General features: G+C 58.3%; 2 protein-coding genes across 3 annotated transcripts in view; both read left to right on the top strand.

Annotated features, from left to right (window-relative positions):
• TMEM63B (transmembrane protein 63B) overlaps positions 1-2,520 on the top strand; it is a 48,184-nt gene extending 45,664 nt beyond the window's left edge. For both annotated transcript variants that reach the window (XM_049830905.1, XM_049830904.1), the window contains one exon: positions 1-2,520. In XM_049830905.1, coding sequence (XP_049686862.1) covers positions 1-165 — 165 coding nt within the window. In that variant the 3' untranslated portion in view covers positions 166-2,520.
• Positions 2,521-5,258: 2,738 nt separating this feature from the next.
• CAPN11 (calpain 11) lies at positions 5,259-18,628 on the top strand. The gene is made up of 22 exons (XM_049831049.1): positions 5,259-5,329; positions 8,411-8,693; positions 9,295-9,364; positions 10,823-10,941; positions 11,084-11,217; positions 11,392-11,560; positions 12,154-12,237; positions 12,324-12,409; positions 12,620-12,694; positions 13,101-13,261; positions 13,341-13,510; positions 13,732-13,743; positions 14,050-14,261; positions 14,383-14,422; positions 14,670-14,735; positions 15,078-15,135; positions 15,221-15,285; positions 16,120-16,188; positions 16,321-16,399; positions 16,852-16,968; positions 17,044-17,102; positions 17,354-18,628. The coding sequence occupies exons 2-22, from the start codon at positions 8,448-8,450 to the stop codon at positions 17,378-17,380; spliced, it is 2,118 nt and encodes a 705-aa protein (XP_049687006.1). The 5' UTR covers positions 5,259-5,329; positions 8,411-8,447; the 3' UTR covers positions 17,381-18,628.
• The last annotated feature ends 5,369 nt before the right edge of the window (positions 18,629-23,997 follow it).

The following is a 23,997-nucleotide window of genomic DNA, read 5'->3' as shown; positions in this document are numbered from 1 at the left end:
AAGTACATCGCCCAAGTGCTGCAGGACTCCTCGCCTGAGGGTGAAGCGACAGAGTCAGAGGAGCAGGGGTCGCAGGACGAGGAGCTCATCAACACAGATGGCATGAACGACACAGATTTCCAGTCATGTGAGGACAGCCTGATAGAGAACGAGATCCACCAGTAGAGACCTCGGAAGGCGGGAGGGGAAAGAGGCCCAGGAGTGGGGCAGGCTGTGTGCATGGAGACCTAGGGAGAGGCACCCAAGGGTGCTGGCCATTGCCCTCACCTGCCCACCCCCCAGGGCCGCTGCCTTCAGTGAGGGCAGGGGCCCTGCCACAAGCTCTCTGTTTCCCTGCTCGTCCAGCAGCTCAGCAGGCATGCCTCTTACTAGCTACCTTTAACGTGTCCCTGGACCCCAAAACCCTGGGGGCTGGGGAGGAGGGGGTCTGTGACCCCTGTGGTGCTGCTCTGGACCTGCAGGGAGGAGGAAGGCTGGGTGCTTTGTGGGGAGCAAGAGGGCACAAGGGGAACCTTTGAGGTCTTCTCAGCAGGCCCCTCTGTCCCCTGTCCTCCTGGCGAGAAACACTAATAATTTATTAGATTTACAGGAAGGTGATAAACAAAATGCTTTAGTCAGTGAATTGGAAGCCCCACCTAGGGAGGGGTGTGGCTTTTGTTGCACCTTCTCCCCATGCCTGCCCTTTTCAACCCCTTGCAGCATCCACTTGGTGTGACGTGCCAGGAGCTGGGCCAGGCACCAGGGGCTGGCAACAGAGACTTCCTCCCCACCCCACCCTGGCAAAGGTGACAGCCTGGCCTTGTGGTCAGGGGTGGCATCAACCTGGGAAGGGGCATGGGGTTGGCATGAGCTGGGCAGCCCCTCACAGGGTGAGGGGTGCTGAGGGCATTTCTCATGGGCAGGAGGGAGGCGCAGGCAGCCTCTCCCCCAGGTCCTGTGCCCTCCTCCCCCAGGGGTGCAGGCAGGGGATTGCAGCATCGTTTTAAGTGGCTTTTTTTTTTTTTTTTGCACATTGTACTCCCCTTTCAAACAAAAGTCAACTTGACCCCCATGTGGTACTGTGACCTGACCCCCTTTGCTGCCCTGTGTCTGCACAGCAGGGTCAGGCCCAGGGATGGGGGTGGCTGTGCTGGGGGTCTCTTGGGTGCTAGGGAGAGGGGAGAAAGGGTACTGAACTGCAGGCCCTTGGCACCCTGCAGGATCAGTGCTGCCCAGTTGCAATGGGGCCCCATGGGCTGCCTTCCTTGAGCTGCTTCAGGGTCGTCCCCCAGCTGAGGCAGTCGGGGAGGGAGGGAGCCCTGGGAGAGCAGCCCCTGGAAGCCCTCTCCAAGCAAGCCCACCATCTTCAGAAGCCCAGAAGCTTCTTGGAGCTGTGCTGGATTTCTTCACCTGCCCTGACTGGGTCTAGGCTCCCCCATCATCACTCAGCCTGAGAGAGGGGGCTGTTCTTCCCCTCCCTCTGCCTTTGCCTCCTCTCTGGTAATAGCTGTGTTCTGGAGGCAGTGAGGGGATAGGTTGGATGGGAGAGGTGGACTGGAGCCCCTGGCATCCACAGGGAGGTCTGACCTTGTTTGAAGGCTTTTTGTGAGGAGGTCTCTGGTCAGGATCAGTTGCCCTCAATTGCTTCTCCCCTCCCCTTGTGTAAAATGTAAAGGAAAATAATAAATCCCTGCTATTGAGCTATATTTATTTCCCTCAACTCCTTGCCACCATCCTGTTTGGTGCTCATTGCAGATACTACCACCCTCTCTTTGCCTATCATCTGCAGGTGCTGCTCTGGCTCACTGGGGCCGTGCCCTCCAGGGTCTGATGGGGCCAGGTGGAAAGGGACAGTCATTTACCTTTTCAATCACCTGTGCTGGCCCTGGAGCTCCAAGCACTTGAATAGACCTGAACAAGTGAAGTGTCAGCCCTGCCCAGCTCTGTTCCGGGGTAGGGTGATCGCATCCCATGGCTTTTCTCTCCCTCACCCCCAATTAGAGGAGGGGAGCCAGAGACACAGAGCAGGTGGAGGGGGGGGGCTGCTCTGATGATGCCATAGCTGACTTTCCTGTACACCTCTCTATAGGAATCCCAGGCCCAGAGGAAAGGGGGGACAGAGGGGAAGAGATGTGGGTCTGATGCATGGGGAAGGCAGGCCACCCCAGCTCCCAGGGCTCAACCAGGACTGGAGTGCATGTGGGTGCAGAGGGGCATGGTAAGTGTCACCCTGTCCCCTCCAGGGATGGGCTAGAAATGAAATGAGCATGTGAGCTGAGAGCTTCTGGTCTCCTCCCAGGCGGGGTGGGGGGGGGGGCAGGATGTTGATCCTGCTTCCCTGTTCTTGCACCCACCTACTGCCCTTGCCCCCAGTCCAGCAGGCAGGCTGGGATATTCCAGTCTCTGTAGGTATGGCTGTAGCCCAGGACTCTCTTTGTGGCTGTCAGGGCTCTGGCCGTGGAGAGCTGTGTGTTCCGAGTGGCACTGTCTGTGTAGAGATGTGTATAATACCCTGTATATATTTGTGTACAAAAGTAAAAAGGAAAAAAAGGAGCTATTGTTCTTGCAGTCTTTTCTTTGCGGAGTGGGTTGGGAGCTGGGACCTGGGAGGAGAGGACCCCAGCTGCAGCAGGGATGCAGGAGCATGTGTGGTGCAAAAGGAGGAGCAGGGGGTTGTGCGGTCCCCCTGTGTGAGCACAAGCCCTGCCCTGCTGCTGGGAACCCAGCTGTGTCTCACAGGTCCCAGCCCAAGTGGGCTCTCCCTCTGGCTTGCAGAGGCATCGAAGGCTTTGCTGCTAAAAGCGAGTTGGATGGGGAGCTGCATGCACTGAGGCTGGGATGGGGAAAGATGCTTTGGGGATGGTGTGGGAGAAGAGGGGAGGGGAGTTTTACTGGTAGCCTCTGTAGCAGATGTTAGCCCAACCCTATGCTCCCAATAGCAATTTGTGACTGCTCCTGCCCCCTCCATCCAGGAACCTGTCTCCCAGCCTTGTTTGGGTGGACAGCTATAAAAGCCTTTGGGAAAGGGTGAGGGATGCTAGATCCCTGGAGCGCAGCTTGGCTGGGAACACTTTCCTGCTGTGTGATGCTGCTTGTAGCTCAGCCATCCTCCAAGCACAGGGGCAGGCAGCAAGCAGCCAGCCCCCAGGATGGCTCTCTGGTGCAGGCTGGAGCAGGGGTGGTTCCCAGGCAGCTGCTGCATGCTCATTAATTTGTGTACAGTGGCTGTTAGTTGGAGGATGGCACAACGGAGAGGGGTGGTATGAGGCAGGCCTCTGAGAGATGGACAAGTGACCCCAGGCTCCTACCTCTGTTCCCACCTTGCTGTGTTCAGGCTCTGTGGCTTCATGTGCCAGCGGCACAGCGTGAGCAGGGGACAAAAAAAACTCTCCTTCCCCTGGCAGCCCACAGCCAAAGGACTGGGAAGAGGCAATGCCTGGGCACAGACAAAGAACCAAAAACTGAAAGAGAAAAGGTATGCACTGCCAAGTCCCTGCAGGCATCGCTGCAAAGTGAAGCTTGAGGGAAGAGAACAAGGAAATTGCATGGGTGTTTGGTGGAAACTGCTCCTAAGCACAAGGGGCAGGACATGGGACAGCCTGCAGGACAGGATTATGTGCAGGAGCTGTCTCCTACCCCACGAGAGTCAGCTGTGAAAGCAGCTTTAAAGGCCACCGAGGAGCAATGAGGCAAGAGATGAACAGGAGGAGAATGGGATCACAACAAGGACGGGCAGTGTCTGGAGCGGATCTGTGCAGGCAGGATGGTCAGTGGTGGTCAAGGCCAAAGAAAAAGTTGGCAGAGCCATTCAGGCACAAGCTCAAAGCAGGAACAACCCTGGTGGTGCAGGTCTATTTGCTCCTTGTCTGAAAGCATGCTGCTGTCTGCAGCTTAGTGCAGAGCTGGCTGGTGACCCCAGCAGGCCCCCCCTTGTTGCTTCCAGATTGCAGGCAGTGAGGCAGCTATCTTCTGGCTAAGATGGAGCAGCTGCTGTGGCAACCCAGAGCAAGACACCCCAAAGCCTCCTCTGTGCCAGGATGGGCAGAACAAGCTGCCAGTGGCAGGCTCCCCTAGGTGGGGATGGGGACAGGGCCAGAGCCAGAGTATTCCTTTGTGGGTGTGGCAGCAGGACCATGCTACAGCTGGTTTTGAGTGTCCTGATTGCCCTTCCCTTGGGCAAGGGACACAGCTCCTAACCCCTTATGCAACCTCCTCCCTGCTTAGCAAAGATTTGCCCGCCTGGGGTGAGGTGGGATGGGTTAGAAAGTAGGTGCTTTGTGAAGCCTGGGGGAGCAGCTGGGTGCCGGCTCCTTCAGTGAGGCAGTGTGGGCACAGCCTCCCTCGCTGCAGCCAGGAACGAGGGGAGGAGAAGGAGCCCCATGCATGGTGACACCCATTGGGATCACCATGTTCAGCCCTGGCACCAGAAGGATGGCAGTGCAGAGCTTCTTCCTGGCTGGGCCAGGCCATGCTGAACTGGGCTGAGCTGAGCTGGTGTTGCCAGGCCATGCCATGCTGTGCTGAGCCATGTTGGGCTAAGCCACACTAGGCCAAGCTGTGCCAGTCCATGCTGGGCCATACCATGCCAGACAAAGCCATATTGCACCACACTACGTGGAGCCGTGCCAAGCCCCGCTGTGGCTATGCCTGTCAGCAACGGCACCACCCGGCATAGCCGCGCAGTGAATCACAGAGGGCACGCACGGGCAGCCCTGCTGCGGGAAGCCCCAGGGCAATGGGACCTGCTCGGGATGGGCCCTGCCCAGCAAAGGCCAGCTGGTGGGGTGGGGTTGCTGGCGATGACTGCCTGGGCTTGCAGGAGTGAAGCGCTGCAGACATAGCCTCCCCGCGCACAAGGGAAGGAGAAGGACCCCATGGTGGGTGAGTGACACCCGTTGGGACCACCCTGCACAGCCCTGGCACCAGGTCAACAAGCCCTGGGACCAGGCGCAGCACAGAGCTTCACCTAGCTAAGCTGGGGCAGTGCCATGTCACCCTCAAACACTTTCCCAGAGGAGTCGCTTCCTCTTCTTCCAGCCCCGGTTTCCATGTGGACCAAGCCCTTTGCTCGGAGCAAAGGTGGAAGGAGCGCGCCCAGCCCGGCGCTACCCCTCCATCCCCCGGAGCTGGGAGGGGGTGACAGCAGCCAGGACCGCACCTGCAGCCCCGCTAAATCATTCCCCGGTAGCTGTGAGAGGTCGCTGCGCCTTTAAGTCCCCCTCCCACCGCCCCCCCGCCGCCTTTGCTCGCACATCCTGCCCACTGAAACCCCACCTTCCGCGGGGCCGTACCGAGCCGAGCCGGGCTGGGCTGGGCTGAAGCGGGCAGGGCGGTGGCGGCGGCAGCTTCCGTAAGTCCACCACCCCCCCCCCCCCCCATCCTCACCTTTACCCTTATCCGACCCCCAACCAGCACGGGGTTAGTACCGGAGGGGCCCCCGCCGCCGGGCGGGCAGGGCTCCTCCGCCGCGGGGGCGAACGCCCTGCCCGCTCGACGGCGAGGGCCCCCCTGGGCTCTGAGCTGCTCCAGGCTTCCCTATCCCTGCCCCCCTTCCTCCACCCCCTTTTTATCCGCGGGGATTTTTTCATTAGATAATGCAGCCGCAGAGACCCGGAGGCTTCCCAATCAGGGCGGCGAGTAAACTGGGTACCGCGGCGACCCGAGATGTGAAGCCGACCCCAAGCCGACTCCGCATTTCGTCCAGGGGATGCGGGAACATAAAAGGGGAGCTCGTGGGAAATGAAGATTTTTGTCACCCGGAGGGCTGGACTGGGCCTGAGAGCTGCTTGAGCAATGTGGCACCCTATGGGTGGCTGTGGTTCCTTGCCCCGAGCTGAGTATGCGGCAGGATGCGGTGTCTGGGCTCGGCCTGGCTGGTTTTAAAGAAGGGAGCTCCCCCTTCCTTCGATCTCCAAGAGCAGCTGGCAAAGCAGAAGTCTGCAGAGATTTTTGGCTGGACTTCAGCAATGATGCTGTCCAGGGGGGTTTCAGTATGCACTAAGGTGCACGAGGTATCCAGGGCACCAGCATGTCTTTCTGGTCCCACCTTGGAGGGATGAGAGGTGCCTCTGATACTGGAAAGCATCATACTGTGGTTGGATGTTGCCTGGTGTGGAAGACTGCCCTGGGGGCTTGGTTTGTCTCTGCACGCCCTTTCCTCACCCTGTGGAGGACCTGCAGTGTCCATCAGCATCAGCCTGGGGGGGTGTCAGCAACTGACCCCATTGCTTAAAGCCCCGCATGGTTCTTGTCCCATCCTGGGGTCTGAAATGTTTTTCCTCACTCTGCGCTTGCGTGACCTCCGTCTGCTGCTAAGCACAGCCTTCCCAAGTATTTTGAGCCACAGAGCTAAGAATAACTCACACGGTGCCCACGTCTGGACTGCACACAGCTCCCTGTGTCCATGGCCATGTCCAGTGCCGGTAGGCAGGATGGGAGAGGGTGCAGGGAGCCTGGCAGGGGCTGCGGCCCTCAGCAGGCTGTGGTGTGAGTGCTGGGGAGGTAGCAAGGTGGGAGCTGGAGGCTGTGCGGGTGGCTGCATTTGGGATTCCTCCTCCTGCAGCCCCCCTGGGCTCTGGGCAGCGGCTCAGATCAGAGGAGTCATTCCAGCCAGCTCTGCAGGCAACAAGCGCCTCGCTGCTGCGAGAGGCTGCCAGGGTGCTGGCTGCGGAGCTGGAGTTGGGGGCAGGAGATGATGGAAAAGGGCTGAGCTCCATAGATTTGGGGCCATTGTAGAGGACAGAAGGGCTGGTGCTGTCTTTGAGAAGGACAGTGGGTTTAGAGCATCCCAGGACAGGCGGAGTGATGGGGAGGAGCAGATTTTCCTCCTGAAAAGCTTCTGGTTCGGGCAGTCCCTTGGGTTAGCAGCTAGATTTATGCCCTGTGCACCTGCCAAGAGCTTGCACCCTTTTTGCTGTTGCCTGCCTTCCCTTAACTATCACAGCACTTCAGGACAAGGAGAGACACCTCTCCAGAGCCAGGCTGCACCCTGCTCCCTTGGGACGGGGTGCTGGGGAGGCCGCAGGCCAGCACAGTCACCCTAGCCTGCTGCTCTAGTGGATTGCTGGCTCCCGGGTTATTTACCCCAGGACTGCTCCCCTGCCTCATGCGGAGAAACCTCCAGAGTATTCAGCACCAGCCCTGCCGAGCAGGACCTGAGATGGCTGGGGAGTGGGGCAGGGTAAGCCATAAATGCCAGTGGGCCCATGGTGGTGGCACCTGCCTCGAGGCCCTGCTGCAGGTAACCCCTGCTTGCGTAGGGGATTGGACCAGACAGCCCCCAGAGGCCCCTTCCAGCCTGGGCAGCGCCGGTGGGCGTGAGCGCTGGCTCCTGCCACGGGTGCCTGAGCAGGGCCAAGGGCAGCCAGGGGCAGGGAGGGGAGTTGGGGCTTGCCCCACTGCAGTGGGCGCAATGGGGCAGGGCAGCAGGGGCCAGGCACGCCCAGCAGCTGTGTCATGCCGGTTCAAAGCACGCAGCCATGAGCTGCCAGTTAAAGCCCCTGGGAGGAAGCCCCTGTGGCAAGGCCTTTGCTGGGGCGAGGGACCAGTGCGGTGGGGGGGGCTCTGCAGGGTCTGCCCTGCCCCGGTCTCCTGGTGCTTGGGTGCCCCGCTGCAGCCACATCCCTTTCCCAGTGCCTCCTAGCAGGCTGCTCCACTGGCCATCGGTGAGGCTTGAGTCACCCTGCCTGTGTGCATGCAGTGCTGGGAAGGGCCCTGCCAGGAAGGCCCATCCCTCCTGCCTTCTTCCTTCCCTTCTCCTCCTCTGGCCCCATAGACAGAGCTGTCTCTGCTCCCCACTGGGCTCCTCCCTTCCCAGCCCTATTGACTCAGTGCTCAGGCAGCCTGGGTAGCTTTCAAGGGAGAGGGAGAGGGACCCGGGACTGGGAAAAGCTGAGGGGCTGCCGCTGACGCCCTCCTGGCTGCGACAGGCGAGGAGGAGCTGGGACGAGGGAAGGTCCTGGAAAGCTGCGCCGGGAGGAGAGGCTGTTGGGGGCGGAAAGCGTCTGAAATTCCTCCGGGCTCAGCCCTTCCGCGCAGCAGGGACGGACAGGACGGGAGAGCCATGGCCTGACCACCAGTGGGCTGCCTCCTTGTAGCTGGCCCTCAAAGCCGCTCTGCTCCTTCGATGTCCCCTAAAGACAGCAGGGCTGCGCTGGCTGGGCTGGAGGCCATGGTTCAGAATGGGGCTGCTCCTAGAGATGGGATTTGGGGAGGTCCTCCTGGTGTGTGGGCCCACCCTGGGGATGCTCTATGTGGCGGCTCTGCTCGCTGTCCCAGGGCATTGCTGACAGAGAAGATCCCTGCTGTGGGGGTGGTGGGGAATTGGAGATCCGACCTCTGAGCCTGGCACTGTGTGAAATGGCTGACATCCCCAGGGAGGTGCATGGGTACTGGGCCCTGTCTCAGCCCAGCCATGCCTGTTTTGTTGCAGGGAGTGGAGCTGAAGGTAGTGCTGCCAGTGCCCAGCCATGATGCCCTTCGGTGGGATGGCTGCCCGTCTGCAGAGGGACCGCCTGAGAGCCGAGGGGGTTGGCCAACACAACAACGCTATCAAGTACCTCAACCAGGACTATGAGGCCCTTAAACAGGAGTGCATTGAGAGCGGCACCCTCTTTAGGGACCCCCAGTTCCCAGCTGGCCCCTCTGCCCTTGGATTCAAGGAGCTGGGACCACACTCCAGCAAGACACGGGGGGTGGAGTGGAAGCGTCCGTCAGTAAGTGCTGGGCTTGCTTTTCCTTGGGCTGGGCTGGCATCCCTACCCTGCAATGTCTGCACTGATGTGGTATGCCAAGCTGCAGTCTGGCCCTGGTCTGCTCCTCTCGGTGCTCAAAGTCCCTCATGTGTTTCATAGCCCACTTTCCCAAAGGCCTAGAGCAATGCCCTATGAGTGTCTGCTAAGAAAAGCATCATGTCTAGCAGGCCCTGCTTTCTCTGGGCAGCAGACCATGGGCTTTAAAATGGGTGGGCTATGTCATTGCTTCTGGGTGTCATGGCATGGATGTGTCACCCTCGGTGACTGGGGCTTTTTAGGGTGTATATCCCCTGGTGCCACGAGTGCAAGGGGAGTGCCATTAGTCTATCTAGCTGTTTCCTCCCATGGCTACGGCAGAAAATCTTGCTTTCCCTTAGCCTTACTGTGATGGCCTTGGGGTTGCTGTCAAGCAGATTTCCCTGGCAGAGGGCAGGTGGGGTGCAACTCTCAGGAACCATATACCCTTCCTCCTGACTCAGAACTGCAGCGGGTGCCAGCCCCACAGAAGCCCAGGCCCTGCTGAGATCTAGCATCAGCATCTGATTCTCTCTTCCTCCTGCAGGAATTAGTGGATGACCCTCAGTTCATCGTTGGTGGTGCAACCCGGACAGACATCTGTCAGGGGGCTCTGGGTGAGTGCTGGAGCTCTGTCCCTGGACCTTGGTCTGGAGAGCAGTGGCTGGGAGGGTTGGCATGGCTGGAGAAGAGATGTTTGTGTAAGGTTGAGGGTGGACCAGTTTCACAGCACCTTTCCCCAGGCCCACGCAGCACATTTTCATGTCAGCCTCTGCACAACCATCTCTGTACCAAAAGCTCCCTTCCTGTTTTAGTGCGGTAGAAACTGGAAGTCAGGGGATACCCTGTGCCTCCTGGTGGCTCTAGGTTAAGGCTCCATGAAAATGGGTCGATGTGTGCACAGCTTGACCATGCTGAGATCAGGGGAGATGTCAGGTGGATCCATGCCTGACACATGCTGACAACACCAGGAGCTGCTCCAAAGAGCTCCCTGCTTTGGTAAATGGTGAGGGATGGCTGCTGGATGACAGTAACAAACAGAGGTGAGGATGTGCTGGTCATGACAGAGTGCTTGCAAAGCAATGTGGTGTGGCAGAAGGGAACTGAGAAGAGAGCTACAGAGTACAAGTGGTGATTTGTTATTTCTCCAGGGGTGTCTCCCAAGACAAAGGTACTGAGACAAGAAGAGCAGTGTTAATGGGATGAGTAGGCTGGCAGGGCTGGCAACTGGGATTTCATGGTCATCAGAACCAGACCCGGGCACCACCAAGAGTGTCATCCTGATCTGGATCAAGTTGGGCACTTGATTGGGAGTATTGTGTACCTTAGCACACATAGCACACTGGTTTCAGGGCTAACCACATTTAATGCATCCAGTAATTAGAACAAACTTTAGGTGGTAACTGGAGCACGTAGCAGCCTAGAGCACTGTGGTGGTATTCAATTGGCCATTAAAAAGTCTGAAATGCCATTTTGTCAAACCACAGCCTGGTACAGGTTATCCAGGCTCAAGGCTAAGGTGTGACAGGCTTCAAAGGCAAAAGAGAAAGGGGAACCAAGGCAAAGAATTTAAAGCGCAGTGCTGGCCTGGAGCAGCACTTGTGGTTAAGAGCACTTGGAAGGAAAAGTGTGGTGGTGTTGCTTGCAATTTGAGAAGCTGGGGCAGCAGCATTAAACCTCTTGTTTGATAAAATGTTTTTTTAAATGCAAAATGTAATTCCACTGCAGAACTCCCTGTTTGAGATGTGGAGGGCAGTCATATGAATGAGTCCCAGGAGGGTCTAGATAAACGGCTGCAGAAGGGGGCTGTTGGCGCTGACTGTACGTGGTGGTCTGGACACAGGGTCCAGGTCAGGGAGGATTGTTCCCTGTTGCCTTGAGCTAATACTTCTCTCTGAGGCAGGCTGAACAAGCCTGGCTCCCTGAGCTCTGTCTGCTGGACCCTCTCTGGTTTCTCCACGTGCTTTTTGAGCTGTTTGCAAGGAGAGCATGCCGTGGGCTCCTACACATCCACCGCCTACCACCCCAGCTAGGGAGGTGGTGGGTGCTCATACTGGCTTCCTCTCCTTCCCCAGGCGACTGCTGGCTGCTGGCTGCCATTGGCTCCCTCACACTCAACGAGGAGCTCCTGCACCGTGTGGTGCCCCACGGGCAGAGCTTCCAGGAGGACTATGCTGGCATCTTCCACTTCCAGGTGGGCTGGGAACTCCTGGCCCTCCGCAGGTGGTGGGCTGGGGACAGGAGGGAGGGCAGTGGATTGAGGGCATCCCTCTGGGGTAGGGATGAGCAAGTCATGTGATGCTCTGAGCTCACTCCACTCTCTTCTGATCCCCCAGATCTGGCAGTTCGGTGAGTGGGTGGACGTGGTGGTGGATGACCAGCTGCCCACCAAGGATGGGGAGCTTCTGTTTGTGCACTCAGCAGAGTGCACTGAATTCTGGAGTGCTCTGCTGGAGAAGGCCTATGCCAAGTGGGTACCCCTGTGGTGGGCACATGGGCAGGTGGGGGACAGGGCAGCTCACTGTGCAGGGCGGCAGGGAGGGGGTCTCTTCTATCCCTGGCCCTGCTTGTGCTGGGTGCCTGGGGAGCAGCAGTGTGCTACATCCTTGTCACTTCACGCGCCCCTCTCTCTGACGGTGCTCAGGCTGAACGGCTGCTACGAGGCACTCTCAGGGGGAAGCACCACCGAGGGCTTCGAGGACTTCACCGGCGGTGTGGCAGAGATGTATGACCTCAAGCGGCCGCCGCGCAACATGGGCCAGATCATCCGCAAGGCACTAGAGAGGGGGTCCCTGCTGGGCTGCTCCATCGATGTAAGTGGTGTGCTGGGATGAGCCAGGGGCTCTGCCCCAGTGGTGGCCAAGGCGAGGCCTTGCAGCCGGAGATTGTGTCAGCAGTTTCCTCACTGGGACACCAGGCAGGAGGTTACTTCTTTCCCCTCTTAGCAGAGCACCCTTTTCAGAGCCAGCATGTCAACCCCAGGGCACAGTGCATGGGGCTGCAGCCCAGCTCCTGTGAACAGGCTCCTTTGGATGGAGCAGGAATGTCCATCTCAAGTGTGGGCTGTTAGAACAAGGGTCTGCCTATAGCTCTGGCCGTGTCTTATGTCAGTGTTTGAGAATTATCTGGAGCAGGGTTTTCCATCCATTCCCTCTCGTGAAATCCTTTTCTTGGTTTCTGAAGTTTGGACAGTTGCCTGATGGATCTTCAGGGTCTACTGGCTGGGAAACTGTCTTTACATTGTCCTCAGCCAGCAGCCTTTGAGCAGAGGGTGCTGGTACCTGCTGCTTCTCTTGGCTGGAGCAGTGCTAAGCAAGGGGGATTCTCTACATGGTGGAGGGAAGGAGTAGGGATAGGACTATATGAATTTTATCATATTCACTTGAGCTTTGCACACTCTCCTCAGATCACAAGTGCCTTTGATATGGAAGCGGTGACCTTCAAGAAGCTGGTGAAGGGCCACGCCTATTCTGTCACAGCCTTCAGAGATGTGAGTTGGCTAGATGAGACTTTAATAGCAATAAAATAGCCTGGACAGTATCATAGGCTCAACCTCCTGTGTCTGGTGACTGGCAGGTGAACTACCGGGGTCAGCAGGAACAGCTCATCCGCATCAGGAACCCCTGGGGTCAGGTGGAGTGGACCGGAGCCTGGAGCGATGGGTGAGCTGGACAGATGGGACTTCAGTCCCACCACTGGCAGGCCAGGAGGCACTGCACACACAGCAGTTGAGTGCACGGCACTGCCAAGGGGAAGTTTGTAGTGTGCAGTGCCCTTCACATCAGAGAGGGAGGGTAGTTGAGGGCCAGCTTTGAAGTGCTCTCAGTTCACCTTGAGTAGTCCTCATCTAATTGTCTCTCCTGCTGTTCCAGCTCCTCTGAGTGGAACAACATTGACTCTGACGACAGGGAAGAGCTGCAGCTGAAAATGGAGGATGGAGAGTTCTGGTGAGTGCAAGAGTGCTGCTCTTTTTCAGCAGCCAGCCTGGGAAGCAGCAGAGGAGCTGGGGAGAGATTCTGTGGCCCTACTTCACCTGAAACACATGACCTGCCTTTATGAGCTGCCTTTCCAGCACTGGAGAGCCTGCTAGCATTTTCTCATCTGATCTAGTTAATAATTTTCCTCCCTTCAAGGAAATTCAGCCCAATTAAATGCAAAATAAACATCTAGGAAGGGTAAACATCCCTTCTTCCCCAAACCCAGCAGCGGGCTTTAAATGAGCTATAACTGCTCAGGGTAAGATCTTGCTGTCACTTAATTCTCCCAAAATGCTGGCTGGGTCTGGAGTTGCTTGCACTCTCCTCCCTCCCTGCCAGCAGTGTCCTGGCCTCAGCCCCTGCTTGCCTCCCACAGGATGTCTTTCCGGGACTTCATGAGGGAGTTCTCCAGGCTGGAAATCTGCAACCTGACCCCCGACGCCCTCACCAAGGACGAGCTCAGCAGATGGCACACACAGGTGTTCGAGGGCACATGGCGCCGGGGGAGCACTGCCGGGGGCTGCAGGAATCACCCAGGTACATCTCCCCTCTGCACCTCCGCTCTTGGCAGCATGATGGAGCCAGGTGTCTCATCCATGCATCCTCTTCCTCTCAGCCACTTTCTGGATCAACCCCCAGTTTAAGATCAAGCTGCTGGAAGAGGATGATGACCCTGGGGATGACGAGGTGGCCTGCAGCTTCCTGGTGGCTCTGATGCAGAAGCACCGGCGGCGGGAGCGGCGGGTGGGGGGCGACATGCATACCATCGGCTTTGCTGTCTACGAGGTAACCCCTGCCCCCCCGATGCTGCTTTTTTGGGATGGGCTCAGCCCTGCTAATCCTGCCTCAACCTGGCACCCCAGTCCTCAAGGATACCTTTCCCACCTGCTTTGGCAAGGCTGTGGGTTAATGTCCCTTGTCCCATGCTCCATGCAGCTGTAAGGGATGGGGCCAGGTACTAGGATTCTGATTATTTTTTTTTTCCCCCTTTTCTCTCCTCCCTGCAGGTTCCTGAGGAGGTATGTCCTGAGTTGCCAGAGCCTATCCACTCTTGGAGGAAAGCGCAAGAGTGGGAAGGAATGGGTTAATGCACATGCATGCACACATGTGCACCCAGTGGTGTGGGAGCTCCCACCCTGCTGGCAGTGGCTAGGGTGTTAATGGGTGCTGGGCATCTCCATGTGGGAGGGATGGCTCCTGCTGGGATGGGCAGGGTAGGACAGGGCAGGGATGTCCTGTCTGACTGGGCTGGCTTTGGTCTTGCCGCTCCCTGTGGGTCACCACTGTTGAGGGGCTGTTGTCCACAAGTGCATTCATTCCCCCAGGCCCAGGGCACCCAAAACGTGCACTTGAAGAAGGACTTCTTCCTGCGAAACCAGTCCCGGGCACGGTCTGAGACCTTCATCAACCTGCGGGAGGTGAGCAACCAGATCCGGCTGCCTCCCGGCGAGTATATCGTTGTGCCCTCCACCTTCGAGCCACACAAGGAGGCTGACTTCATCCTGCGGGTCTTCACTGAGAAGCAGTCAGACACGGCGTGAGTCCCTGCCTGGCCAGGGGACGCCCTGTGTCTGTGAGTGGTGGGACATTTCCCCACCACAGGCAGCCAGCTGGCTGGGGACCCCACTCATCACTGTTTTCCTCCTTTCTGCCCCCAGGGAGCTAGACGAGGAGATCTCTGCAGATCTGGCAGATGAGGTAGAAGCTGCCGCTTTGGTTCAGTTGGTACAAAGGCTCTGGGGCTTGGGAGGGGGAGCTGCAGGCAGGAGGTGTGTCACTGTGGCTGGAGAGGGGCTAGCAGGGTTGAGGTGATGGGGATGTGGGAAGTAACAAAGGTAAGACGAACAAAGAGCTTCCCTTCCAGTTTGGGTTTGCTGAGCCTGGGAGGTAGGGCAGAGCCCAGGTTTGACCACTAACCTCTTCTTTCTGGCCTGTATCACCCCAGGAGGAAATAACTGAGGATGACATAGAGGATGGCTTCAAGAACATGTTCCAGCAGCTGGCAGGGGAGGTGGGTACAGCTGCGCTGAGCTGTGGGGGGCCCTGGCCTGGGGAGGGGATGGGATGGGATCCCTGGCCATGAGACCTCCAGCCCACCCCACGCTTGCTCAGTTCCATGCTGCAGACAAGTCCATCTCTACACGGCTCAGCCCAGCTGCCCCCAGGGGTGGTGTGATGGGAGCAGATTTGGGGAAGGGGCATCCAGCTGTGGCCCAAACTCTTCTGGGCATGCAGAAAATGCAATGGCACCCTGATGTGTTGTGACTATGGCAGAGATTTTTAGGTGGGGGGAATGGCCACAAGTGGGGTGGAAAGCAGGCAAGGGGTGCTGCTAACTCTGCTCCTGCTGCAGGACATGGAAATCAGTGTCTTCGAGCTCCGTACTATTCTGAACAGAGTCATTGCTAGACGTAAGTGCTGCCCTTCCCGCCCTTTCAGGCCTGCTCAGCAGGTTGGGTTTTAATGCACATGCTCAAGCTCCTCCTTCCTCCTCAGACAAAGATCTGAAGACGGATGGGTTCAGCTTGGATTCCTGCCGCAACATGGTCAACCTGATGGATGTATCCTCTTAGTGCTGCGGACAGGGGCCAGCTTTCCTGGTGCTCAGCCTGCCGGCAACACAGGAGCTGGGGCTTGGCTCTCTAGCCCTGCTGAGGCTGTTCAAGCAGGGGAAGGAAGGAAGGGGTCCTTGTGGCTTCAGGGCCACCTGCCCTACACCTCTGGGCTTTAGCAGCAGGTTTTTTGGAAAAGATCACCAGTTGCCCTGCTTGCTTTGGGCCCTGGCTCCGCCACCAGAAGCCTAGCCCTGCTCAGGCCTTCAACCTTCCCCTCTGGAAGCGCCCTGTGCCTCCCTTCCCCACAGGCTCCCTAGCCTGACGTGCCATGATGCCACCCAGCCTTCGAGACACTCCTGGAAGGGAACAAGAGCTCTTGTTTTTTTTCCCCAAACCATCCTGTCCAGCAGTTGCAGATGAGAGGTGTAAAGTGACAGAAGCCATGGCCTGTGTTCCGGCTTGCACAAGGACAGGCAGCTGAGTGGTCAGGTGTGGGTAGAGGAGCAGCTCCGAGCCATTCTCCTGGCCCTGCAGCTTCCCCTTTTGCTGCAGGCCAGCCCAGTTTTGCTCCAAGGACACCACAGCGATGTGCTTCCTACAGCAGCAGCACAGCTGCTCCCAGGGAGTGGCATGGCAGCTAGTTTAAGCATTGCTGTTTCCCCGCTGGGTTGCAGGCTCTGATCTTGCTGATGCTGCAGGACAGAGCAGGGAAGCTGGGGGGAAAATGGGCAGGCCAAGTGTGGCCAGGCTTTTCTTGCCTCAGGTGGCTGGAATCCAATGGCTTTGCCTTTACACCACCCCCTTTGCTGCCTGCTTTCTCCTTGACCCTCTGCTTCCCAGAAAGATGGCAGTGCCCGCCTTGGGCTGGTGGAGTTCCAGATCCTGTGGAACAAGATCCGGAGCTGGCTGGTGAGGAGGAGTGGGGGGTATGGCACACTGCATGGGGGGTAGCACCCCTTCTGGGGCAGCAGGGTGAGGGGGCAGCCAGGCTGGAGGCCGTAGGAGAGCCTGCCCTTCACATTCTCTGTGATGTTTTTGCAGGCGATCTTCCGCCAGCATGACCTGGATAAGTCGGGCACCATGAGCTCCTATGAGATGCGCATGGCTCTAGAGTCAGCCGGTAGGTCTGGGGCAAGATGGGGCTGGGCTGGGGGCTGGGGACGGGGCTCATGCTGTTGGAGCTGTGTCCCAAGTAGCTGGAGAAGAGTGAAACCAGCCTATATTGTGTGCTTGGAGCCAACCCATCATGATAGTGAGATGAGGCCCATGTCTGCGCTGGGGTCTCTCCATCCCAGCTGTGCCAAGTGCTGGAGCCTCAGAGTTAAGGACGCACACAAGGTGGTCCCAGCCTCTGTCTTCTGACCTGCAGGGTCCCATCCTGATGAAGCAGAGGTTTGTGGTGGATCAGTGACCTAACTAGTCATATGGCTCCAAGGAGGGCATCCCCTCTTCCTGCTGAGGCTGGACTCAGTGCCCTTCCTTGAGGTGGTCCCTTTGGGGGGGGCATGGACTTTCATAGTTACACCCTCCTTTCCTGCCTCCCTGGGGTACTGACTCTTCTCTGCCTTGCAGGTTTCAAGCTGAACAACAAGCTGCATCAGGTGGTGGTGGCCCGCTATGCAGACGCTGACATGGGTGTGGACTTTGACAACTTTGTCTGCTGCCTTGTGAAGCTGGAGGCCATGTTCAGTGAGTGGTGGCTCTGGGGCAGGGAGGGTGGGGACAGAGAGATGTGTTGCTCAACTTGCTCTTGTGGCCCTGCAGGGTTCTTCCACAGCATGGACCCTGAAGGCACTGGCACCGCCATCATGAACCTCTCCGAGGTGAGAGCTCAGCCCAGTGGGGGGTGGGGTGGGAGACAAAGGGACAAGGCATTAGAGTGAATGGGGCACCTAGGCTGGGCGATAGAAAGCCCTCCAGTCCCTTGGGTAGGGAAAGAACCCATAAAAGATGAAGATAAGAAAAAGGGATTGCTGCAGGCTCCTTGTTTCTTGGAGGGCTGGTAAAGTTGACACATGAGGGCATGTCAGAAATGCACCAGCCCCTGCTCATCCCTTCTCCCTCTCCTTCCCAGTGGCTGCTGCTGACGATGTGCGGCTAGGAGCCATGACAGATCCACCATGGCTGTGACACCTCGGCGGGCCATTCCCCCTCCAAGTGCCTCCCCTTGGATCCGTGGACACAGAATGCTCTTCCCCCCTTGCTCCATCCCACGCTGAGCCACCAGACCTGCCTCCCAGCAAGCCTCACACCACCCTCTCGGGTGGACCAGGGTCAAGGCAGGCAGGGGATGCTCTTCTCCTCTTCTGGGCTGGGCTTCTTTCCACTCCCCTCCTCCTCTCTCCCCACCCCAGAACAAGAGGAGAGCAAGCAGCATGGAGTACCTGTGCATCCCTGCACCGAGCTTGATGGGAGTGAAGGAGCAGGCTGGGGGCTGGCTGCAGAGTCAGGAGAGGCAGGAGCTGCAGGGGGAAGAGAGGGGAGACTCATATTGCTTGCTCTAGTGCTGTCTCATCCCTGCCTGTCTCTGCTCACACCTGGGAGCATCAGCAGGTACTGCCTTGCTCAGGCAGAGGCAGCAGGTTCCTGGGGAGCTCGAGTGGCCTTCTGGGAGGAGGAAAGGCCATAGTCTTCTTCTTGAAGCCCTTGCACTGCACTCATCACCACTAAGCGCGACCAAAGCATGGAGCCCACTGGCTCTTTCTGCGTGGCCTTCAACACGTCACTCCCACCTTCATGCCCAGGTCAGGCACTGAATGTTTGGGGGCTCCCCTGCCATGTGAACACATACCACCCTGTAGTGCAGCAGAAGCTCCTCTCTTCCACGTGGGCACAGCAATGCCTGTCACAGCAGCTTGGCCACCCCTCCCACTCCTGGGAGCTCCTGGGGCATCCACTGCCCCTGCTTATGGCCCATAGCAGGGCTGGCAGGGACCAACACCCAAGAGGGGATGCCTTCCCCCAGAAAGGAGGGGATGGTGATTTGAGGGAATGTTCTCCTGCATACAGTTGGGGTTTTTTCCCGTTTCCCTCACCCTCCCACACTGTTACATTCTTTTCCTCCCTGGGCTCCTTCGCCCAGTGCAGATGGGCTCCAGTGCCAACATATTTGCACTTCTCTGTGCTCCTCCACTCCCCTCACTTTCTTCTGGGATAATGGGATGGCTCCAGCTTGGCAGTGGGTGATGGCCCGTCCTTTGCCCTGTAGAGGCAGGCAGTTAGCTTCCCCCAGACCCTTGTCATCCCTGGAGGACGCACCTGCAGCAATAACCACTGCTGCCAGCCCAGCAGCTCTGCTTCCTCACCCCTGCTCACTGCGTACTCCGGGAATAAACCAAGATTTGTTGGACGTGTGGCCTGGGCAGTGACTTGGGGGTCGTGTCCTCCCTCCGCTCACTGTGGCCTGGGCTGGGGGGATGAGATGCGGACCCAAGCCCAAGGCATGCTGCTTTGCCCAGCCTGGGCTATGGGTAGAGGAGCACCACGAGGTATAGGTCTTGCCATGAGGATGGGAGCATCCATATCCCCTAGGATTTTATAAAACTCACCTCTTCTTTTGCAGGGGCATCTTGTTGCCGACACACGGGGGCAACACCATGTAAGAGAGGAGTAAGGGAACACTGCTCTTCAAAGTGAGAGCAAGCAGCGTGCTGTTAGCAGGGCTGTTCGGTGATCCCAGGGATTTTTCAAGTAGAGGAAAAGCCAATGCTTGCTCCCTGGTGTCAGTGGGAGGAAGAGTGTGTTAGTGCTAGGCTGGGATGGGGGGGCTGGGGCAGCTTCACCCCAGCCTGTGCCCCGGGGATGTGGGTGTAGCCATGCTCCCACTCAGCTAGGGGAGCCCTGGGTCTGGTCATGGTGTCCCAAAAGCCTCCCCAGGGCATCACTGGGTGCTTCTGCCACGCAAGCAGCTGGAGCAGTTTAAACTCACCGCCCCCTTGCCTTACCAGCAACCCAGCAGTGGCGGAAGGCAGCTGGCAAGGCTGGGTTTGGCCCCGCAGACTTTGCGCTGGGGTGGATTAACGTTGATCATGGTTTGCTGCCCTGGCTGGCCCCTTGCCATAGTCTCCTCTGCTGGTGGCAGAGCTGGGGTCTGCTCTTAAAGAGAGGTGCCTCGGGGAGTTTGGGGAGGGGAAAGAGCATCTGCTTGGATAGGATGGACTGGGTGGGATTGGAGGGCAGCCTGGAGCTCTGGACCATGGAAAGGGAGGGACCACACAAGGTATGTGACCCTGGGTAGGGGCTGTGGGACATCCGTGTTATGCCCTGCTTCCTTTGAGGCCATGCAGGTTACAGCTGGAGGCAAAAGCCTTCCAGGAAAATGACAGTGGAGGGCCAGGTGGTGGGGCTTTTCACTGCATGGCTTAGAGCAGGACTTGCTATCAGCGTATGCATCCTGCCCCTTGCTGACACCCCAGAAGGGCATCACAACCCAGATGGGCCCAGAGGTGCTCAGTATTTGGAATAGGAGCACCCTTGCACACCTTATCCCCCCCCGGCATCTCAATATCTGTTGTGTGGGTGCCCTTTGTGCCAGCCCAGCTCTCTGGGACCAGTCTCCCCACAGTGGGGTAGCACCCAGCTCTAGGGCAAGCCAACCTGGCTCAGAGCACAGAGTGGACCTGAGGTGTGATGGCAGGAGAGGGGAACCCCCCAGTCACCTCCCCAGGCTGCCCTCTCCTCCGGAGGCTCCCCAGGGCTGGATGGAGGTGGGCTACTTGCACTTGGCTCTTGGCTACCTGTGAGCTGAGCTGCCCGCTGTGGGGTGGGTTACCTCAGGGCTGGCCAGCCTGGGCTCCCTGCTCCTCTGTGCAACCCCAAAGCCCCTGGGAAACAAGGGCTCAGGTGGGGATGGGACAGGGGCAGGCATGCAAAGCTGTCAACGCTGTCCCAGCTGCAGGGCCTCATCATGCACACACAGGCCCGATTGTAGGGTAGAGTGATGCCCTGGCTTTGGGATGACAGGTGTTCCGGCGTAGCCTTACCAGAAGCCCCCTCCTTCCCTCCCTCTGGGCACCAGCTGGCAGATCCCCTCCCTCACTAGCCCTGGCAGCTGGCAGGCCAGTATCAGCAGGGGGTCAGCAGGCAGGGGGTCCCCAGCTGCTAGCTAATTAAGAGTAGCATGGCTCATCCCCCTCGTTGCAAAGGGGACAAGGAGGAGGCCCAGCAGGGTCCTTAAATGCTGGTGTAAGATAAGGAGCAAGAGGGGCTAGGGGCCAGATGTGACCAAAACTGCTCCTAGCTTTGGGTTTGTCTTGCAATGGGCACTAGCCAGCAAGAGCCTGACCACTCCTGTCTTTCCCACACCTACCCTACAGGTCTGTGTTGGGTAGGAGTGCACAAGGTGGGCAGGCAGTACACATTGGGTGCACAGCACCACTGCTCCTGCTCCCCAGCATCACGGCATCTCGCCGGCACCTCGTGCCCTGTGCTTCTGCCTCCCACAGCCCAGAGCTGCCTGCCTGACCTGGGGGTCCCCCCTCTCCCACCAGCTGCTCATGTCCATCCTCCAGGCATGGGAAGGGAGGGCAGGACTGCAGCCCGGCCCCACCTGGCCCCAACAGCTGCCCCGGCAGCCGGGCTCTGGCCCTGTCTGCCTCTCGATTGTGCTTCGTTCTGTCATGGGCCTATGGCTTCAGGAATGTCAGTCCTGTGGGCACAAGGGGTCTTTGTGCGAGCAGAGCCAGTGGGCAGGGGGCTGTGGCCCAGCCCAGCATCCCAAGCTGGCGCTGGGGAGAACCGGAGCCAAGGACACCTGCATGGGCAGAAGCTGCCACTGGCATGGCCTCACAGCTCCCAGCCAGGCTCGGCAGTGTCCCCACTGCTGCAAGGGCTGACAGGGAGAAAAGCCCCCTCCCCATCCTCCTTGCCCCTCCAGCACCAGCAGCCAGGTGGTGGGAGCATCCTGCACACACCGTCAGCCTGGGGACCAGCACCAACACCAGCTCAGAGCTGGCACCACCTTGGTGAGCCTCAGCACCCATACCAAGGGATGCCATGGGCTCAGCCAGCCCGCAAGGGGAGCAGAAGGGCTGGGGGCCAAGAGAACCAGGCAGCAGCTGCTGTCTCAGCACCAGCAACAGGGAATGTGCTTGGGCCGGGGCTTTCAAGGGCCTGGCCACGGTGTGTTAAACAAACTATTTATAGCACTTACATCCCTCCCCGGCAGGAATGGCCAGCATTCCTCCTGCATGGGACCAGGTGCTTGGGTGCCACCGGTGTCATCCCCACCACCACCCTCTCAGGTCCCTGCCAGATGGGTGAGATCTCCTCAAAGAAAGGACTCTTGGCCGCCTGTCATCTCCTCCCCCGCCATTTCCATTAGCTCCCAGTGCTATGCCCAGAGCAAGATTTGTGGCAAATCTTGCACGCCTTGTGGAAGAGATGCTCAAGGGCCGTGCCCTTCTTCCCAGAATCCCTGCTCCCTGCTAAATCCTCTGGACCCTTAACCATGCGACAGCTGCTTTAAGCATTGGCAGGTGCCGATGGTTGCTCTGTCCCCTGCACCTGCCTCTGAAGTGGCACGAGGGTCCTGCCCTCCCGCAAAGCAGAGATGCTCTCCTGGGAGCAGGCTGGGTGCTGGCATGGGGCAGCGGCCAGGGATCTGGCCCACTCTCAAAGCCAGTGCCAGCTTTGCCTGGCGGCTGACAGGGCACAAGGCTGCTTAGGCGGCTTTCCCTCTGCCAATGGGTGGCAGCGACCAAGAGGGGTCATACCAGGAGGTAGTACAGCCATGTCCTGCCCAAAGGCTGGTGTGTCCCACACTCCCGACCCTCCAGCCATGCCTCCTCTAAGGTGGCCTCCCAGGAGGTTGTCCTCTCCCAGAGGAGACAGAGGCGCCGGCTGCCTCCAGACCCAGGATCTGCCCAGAGGACATGTGGGCTGTGAGTTCGCCCCTGCTCAACAGCAAGAAGGAAGGGGCTGGACTTTGGGCAAGCCAAATCCTCAGGGCTTTGGGACTGCAGGGAGGAGAAGACAAGAGGACAGCTCTGCACAGTCCTGCCACCAGCTTGAGGACAGCCCCTGCAGCTGGGTTGCTTCCAGCCCTGCTCTCCCATTGCCGGCGCTGCTCTATCCGCAGGTTTCCTGGGACCCTGCACCTGCCTTGCACCACCCAGGGGCATCTCCTGCTGCTTTTTTGCTGATGTCCAGCTGCTAACTGACCACCTGAGAGAAACAAGTAATATGGAGGGGTACACGGTCTCTGTTTGGGCTCGGGAAATGCATCCCAGCCCTCACTGGCAATTAAATAGGGGTATACATCATTGTGCAACTGGTACAATAAAGAAAATGGATGTCTGAAAAGAAGCAGCCTTGATATGCACCCAGCAAAAAAGGAGCCAGCACCTGGTGAGGGATTTTGAGCCCCGGGGTAAAGAGGGATGAAGGATAGACAAGAAAAAGTGTAGAGAGACAGAGCAGTGACTGCAGGAGCAGAAAGTCCTCCGTGGATCAGGTTACAGCAAGGCTCTACAGGCTTTGGCCCAGGAGACACATGGGTACAGGACTCCAGTACCCTAAATCTTGTGCTTGGAAGTAGATATTGGTGGGATTTTGTTTTCTTTTGAGGTTGCAATCTCTTCCCAGCTCTGTGCATGACTCACCAGAGGAGCAGGGTTAAGTCCCATCACCTCCCTGGACCGTGCTTTTGCCCAACTGTGAAGGGAGGCTAAACCCCCTGACCTTCTAGATCAGGAAAGCAGCTTGGCAATGCCTCTGCATTTTTGTCAGAGGCAAAAAAAATCTGCCTCTTTATGAGTCCCAAGAGCTTGGCAAACAAGCCCTGCCCCACTTTCCACCTGGTGCTGAGGTGTTGGAAGCATCTGGCTCTCCCAGCAGGGCAACCCCTCCTGCCATTACCTGTGCTCACTCCCTGGGAAGGAGCAGGTTTCTGCAGAGGCCACACACTGAAGCCCCTCAGTTCCCAAGGGATTTTCGATCGCCCTCCTTTTGTACCTCTGCCACATAACCCTCAGACACAATGCCCCCAGGAATGTGCTGCAATACCTCTGCACCTGGCTGGCACCTCCCTTTCCCCATGGGACCCAAGAACAGGATTCCACTGGCAGGCACGGCAGGATGAGTGGTTCCCCTGGCATAGACAGGGCTTTTCCTAGGACTAGGTAAGGCTCCCTGGGGAATAAGATCTCCGTTCCCCTCCATCACTGCAGTCACTGCCACTGACAAGGGACACTGCACTTTTTACTGCAGTGGTCCCCAGCCTGCTCAGAGGCAGGATGCTGCAAGGGCCCTCTGCACAGGGAGGGGATATTCCCACTGGGGCTGTACTGCTGGGGAAATCAAGGCACTGAGCAAGGCAGTGACTTTCCCAGGATCAGCTGCAGCACAGCGAACCCAGGAGTCTCAAGAGCACATCAAGCACTGCACCCGCTGCCTCCCTGATAAAAGGGGAGAATCTCCCTTCCCAGGGAAACGTAAACCCTGACACAGCTGCAGCAAAGCTTTGGCTCCTGCTTCCTTCACCTGCATTCTTCCCACTCCCTGTAACACTGCCAGCACAGGGCCAGCAGCAGCATGCAGCGGAGTGATGCGCCTGTGCCAAAGTCCTCTGACCACAGCAGACCTGGAGCCCAGGAGGCTGGGGAGGCCAGTCCCAAGGGGCTGACGTCAGCCCCAGTCTTTGCAGCTCCTGGGGCCTGGAGCTGAGCCGTCAGGGAGCTGTTTCTGCTTTTGGCACATATCTCTATGCTGAGGCATGAC

The sequence above is a fragment of the Accipiter gentilis genome, chromosome 28 (genome assembly GCF_929443795.1).
Source record: "Accipiter gentilis chromosome 28, bAccGen1.1, whole genome shotgun sequence".
Lineage (NCBI taxonomy): Eukaryota > Metazoa > Chordata > Aves > Accipitriformes > Accipitridae > Astur > Astur gentilis.
The sequence above is the reverse complement of the archived record's forward strand: the minus strand, read 5'-3'. Positions and strand labels throughout refer to the sequence as shown.

Excerpts from the sequence above, each read along its gene's own strand:
- CAPN11 (XM_049831049.1), top strand. The coding sequence starts at position 8,448 with ATGATGCCCTTCGGTGGGATGGCTGCCCGTCTGCAGAGGGACCGCCTG. Across the intron at positions 11,561-12,153 it reads TGCTGGGCTGCTCCATCGAT|ATCACAAGTGCCTTTGATAT; the intron begins GTAAGTGGTGTG and ends CACTCTCCTCAG. Across the intron at positions 12,238-12,323 it reads CTGTCACAGCCTTCAGAGAT|GTGAACTACCGGGGTCAGCA; the intron begins GTGAGTTGGCTA and ends GGTGACTGGCAG.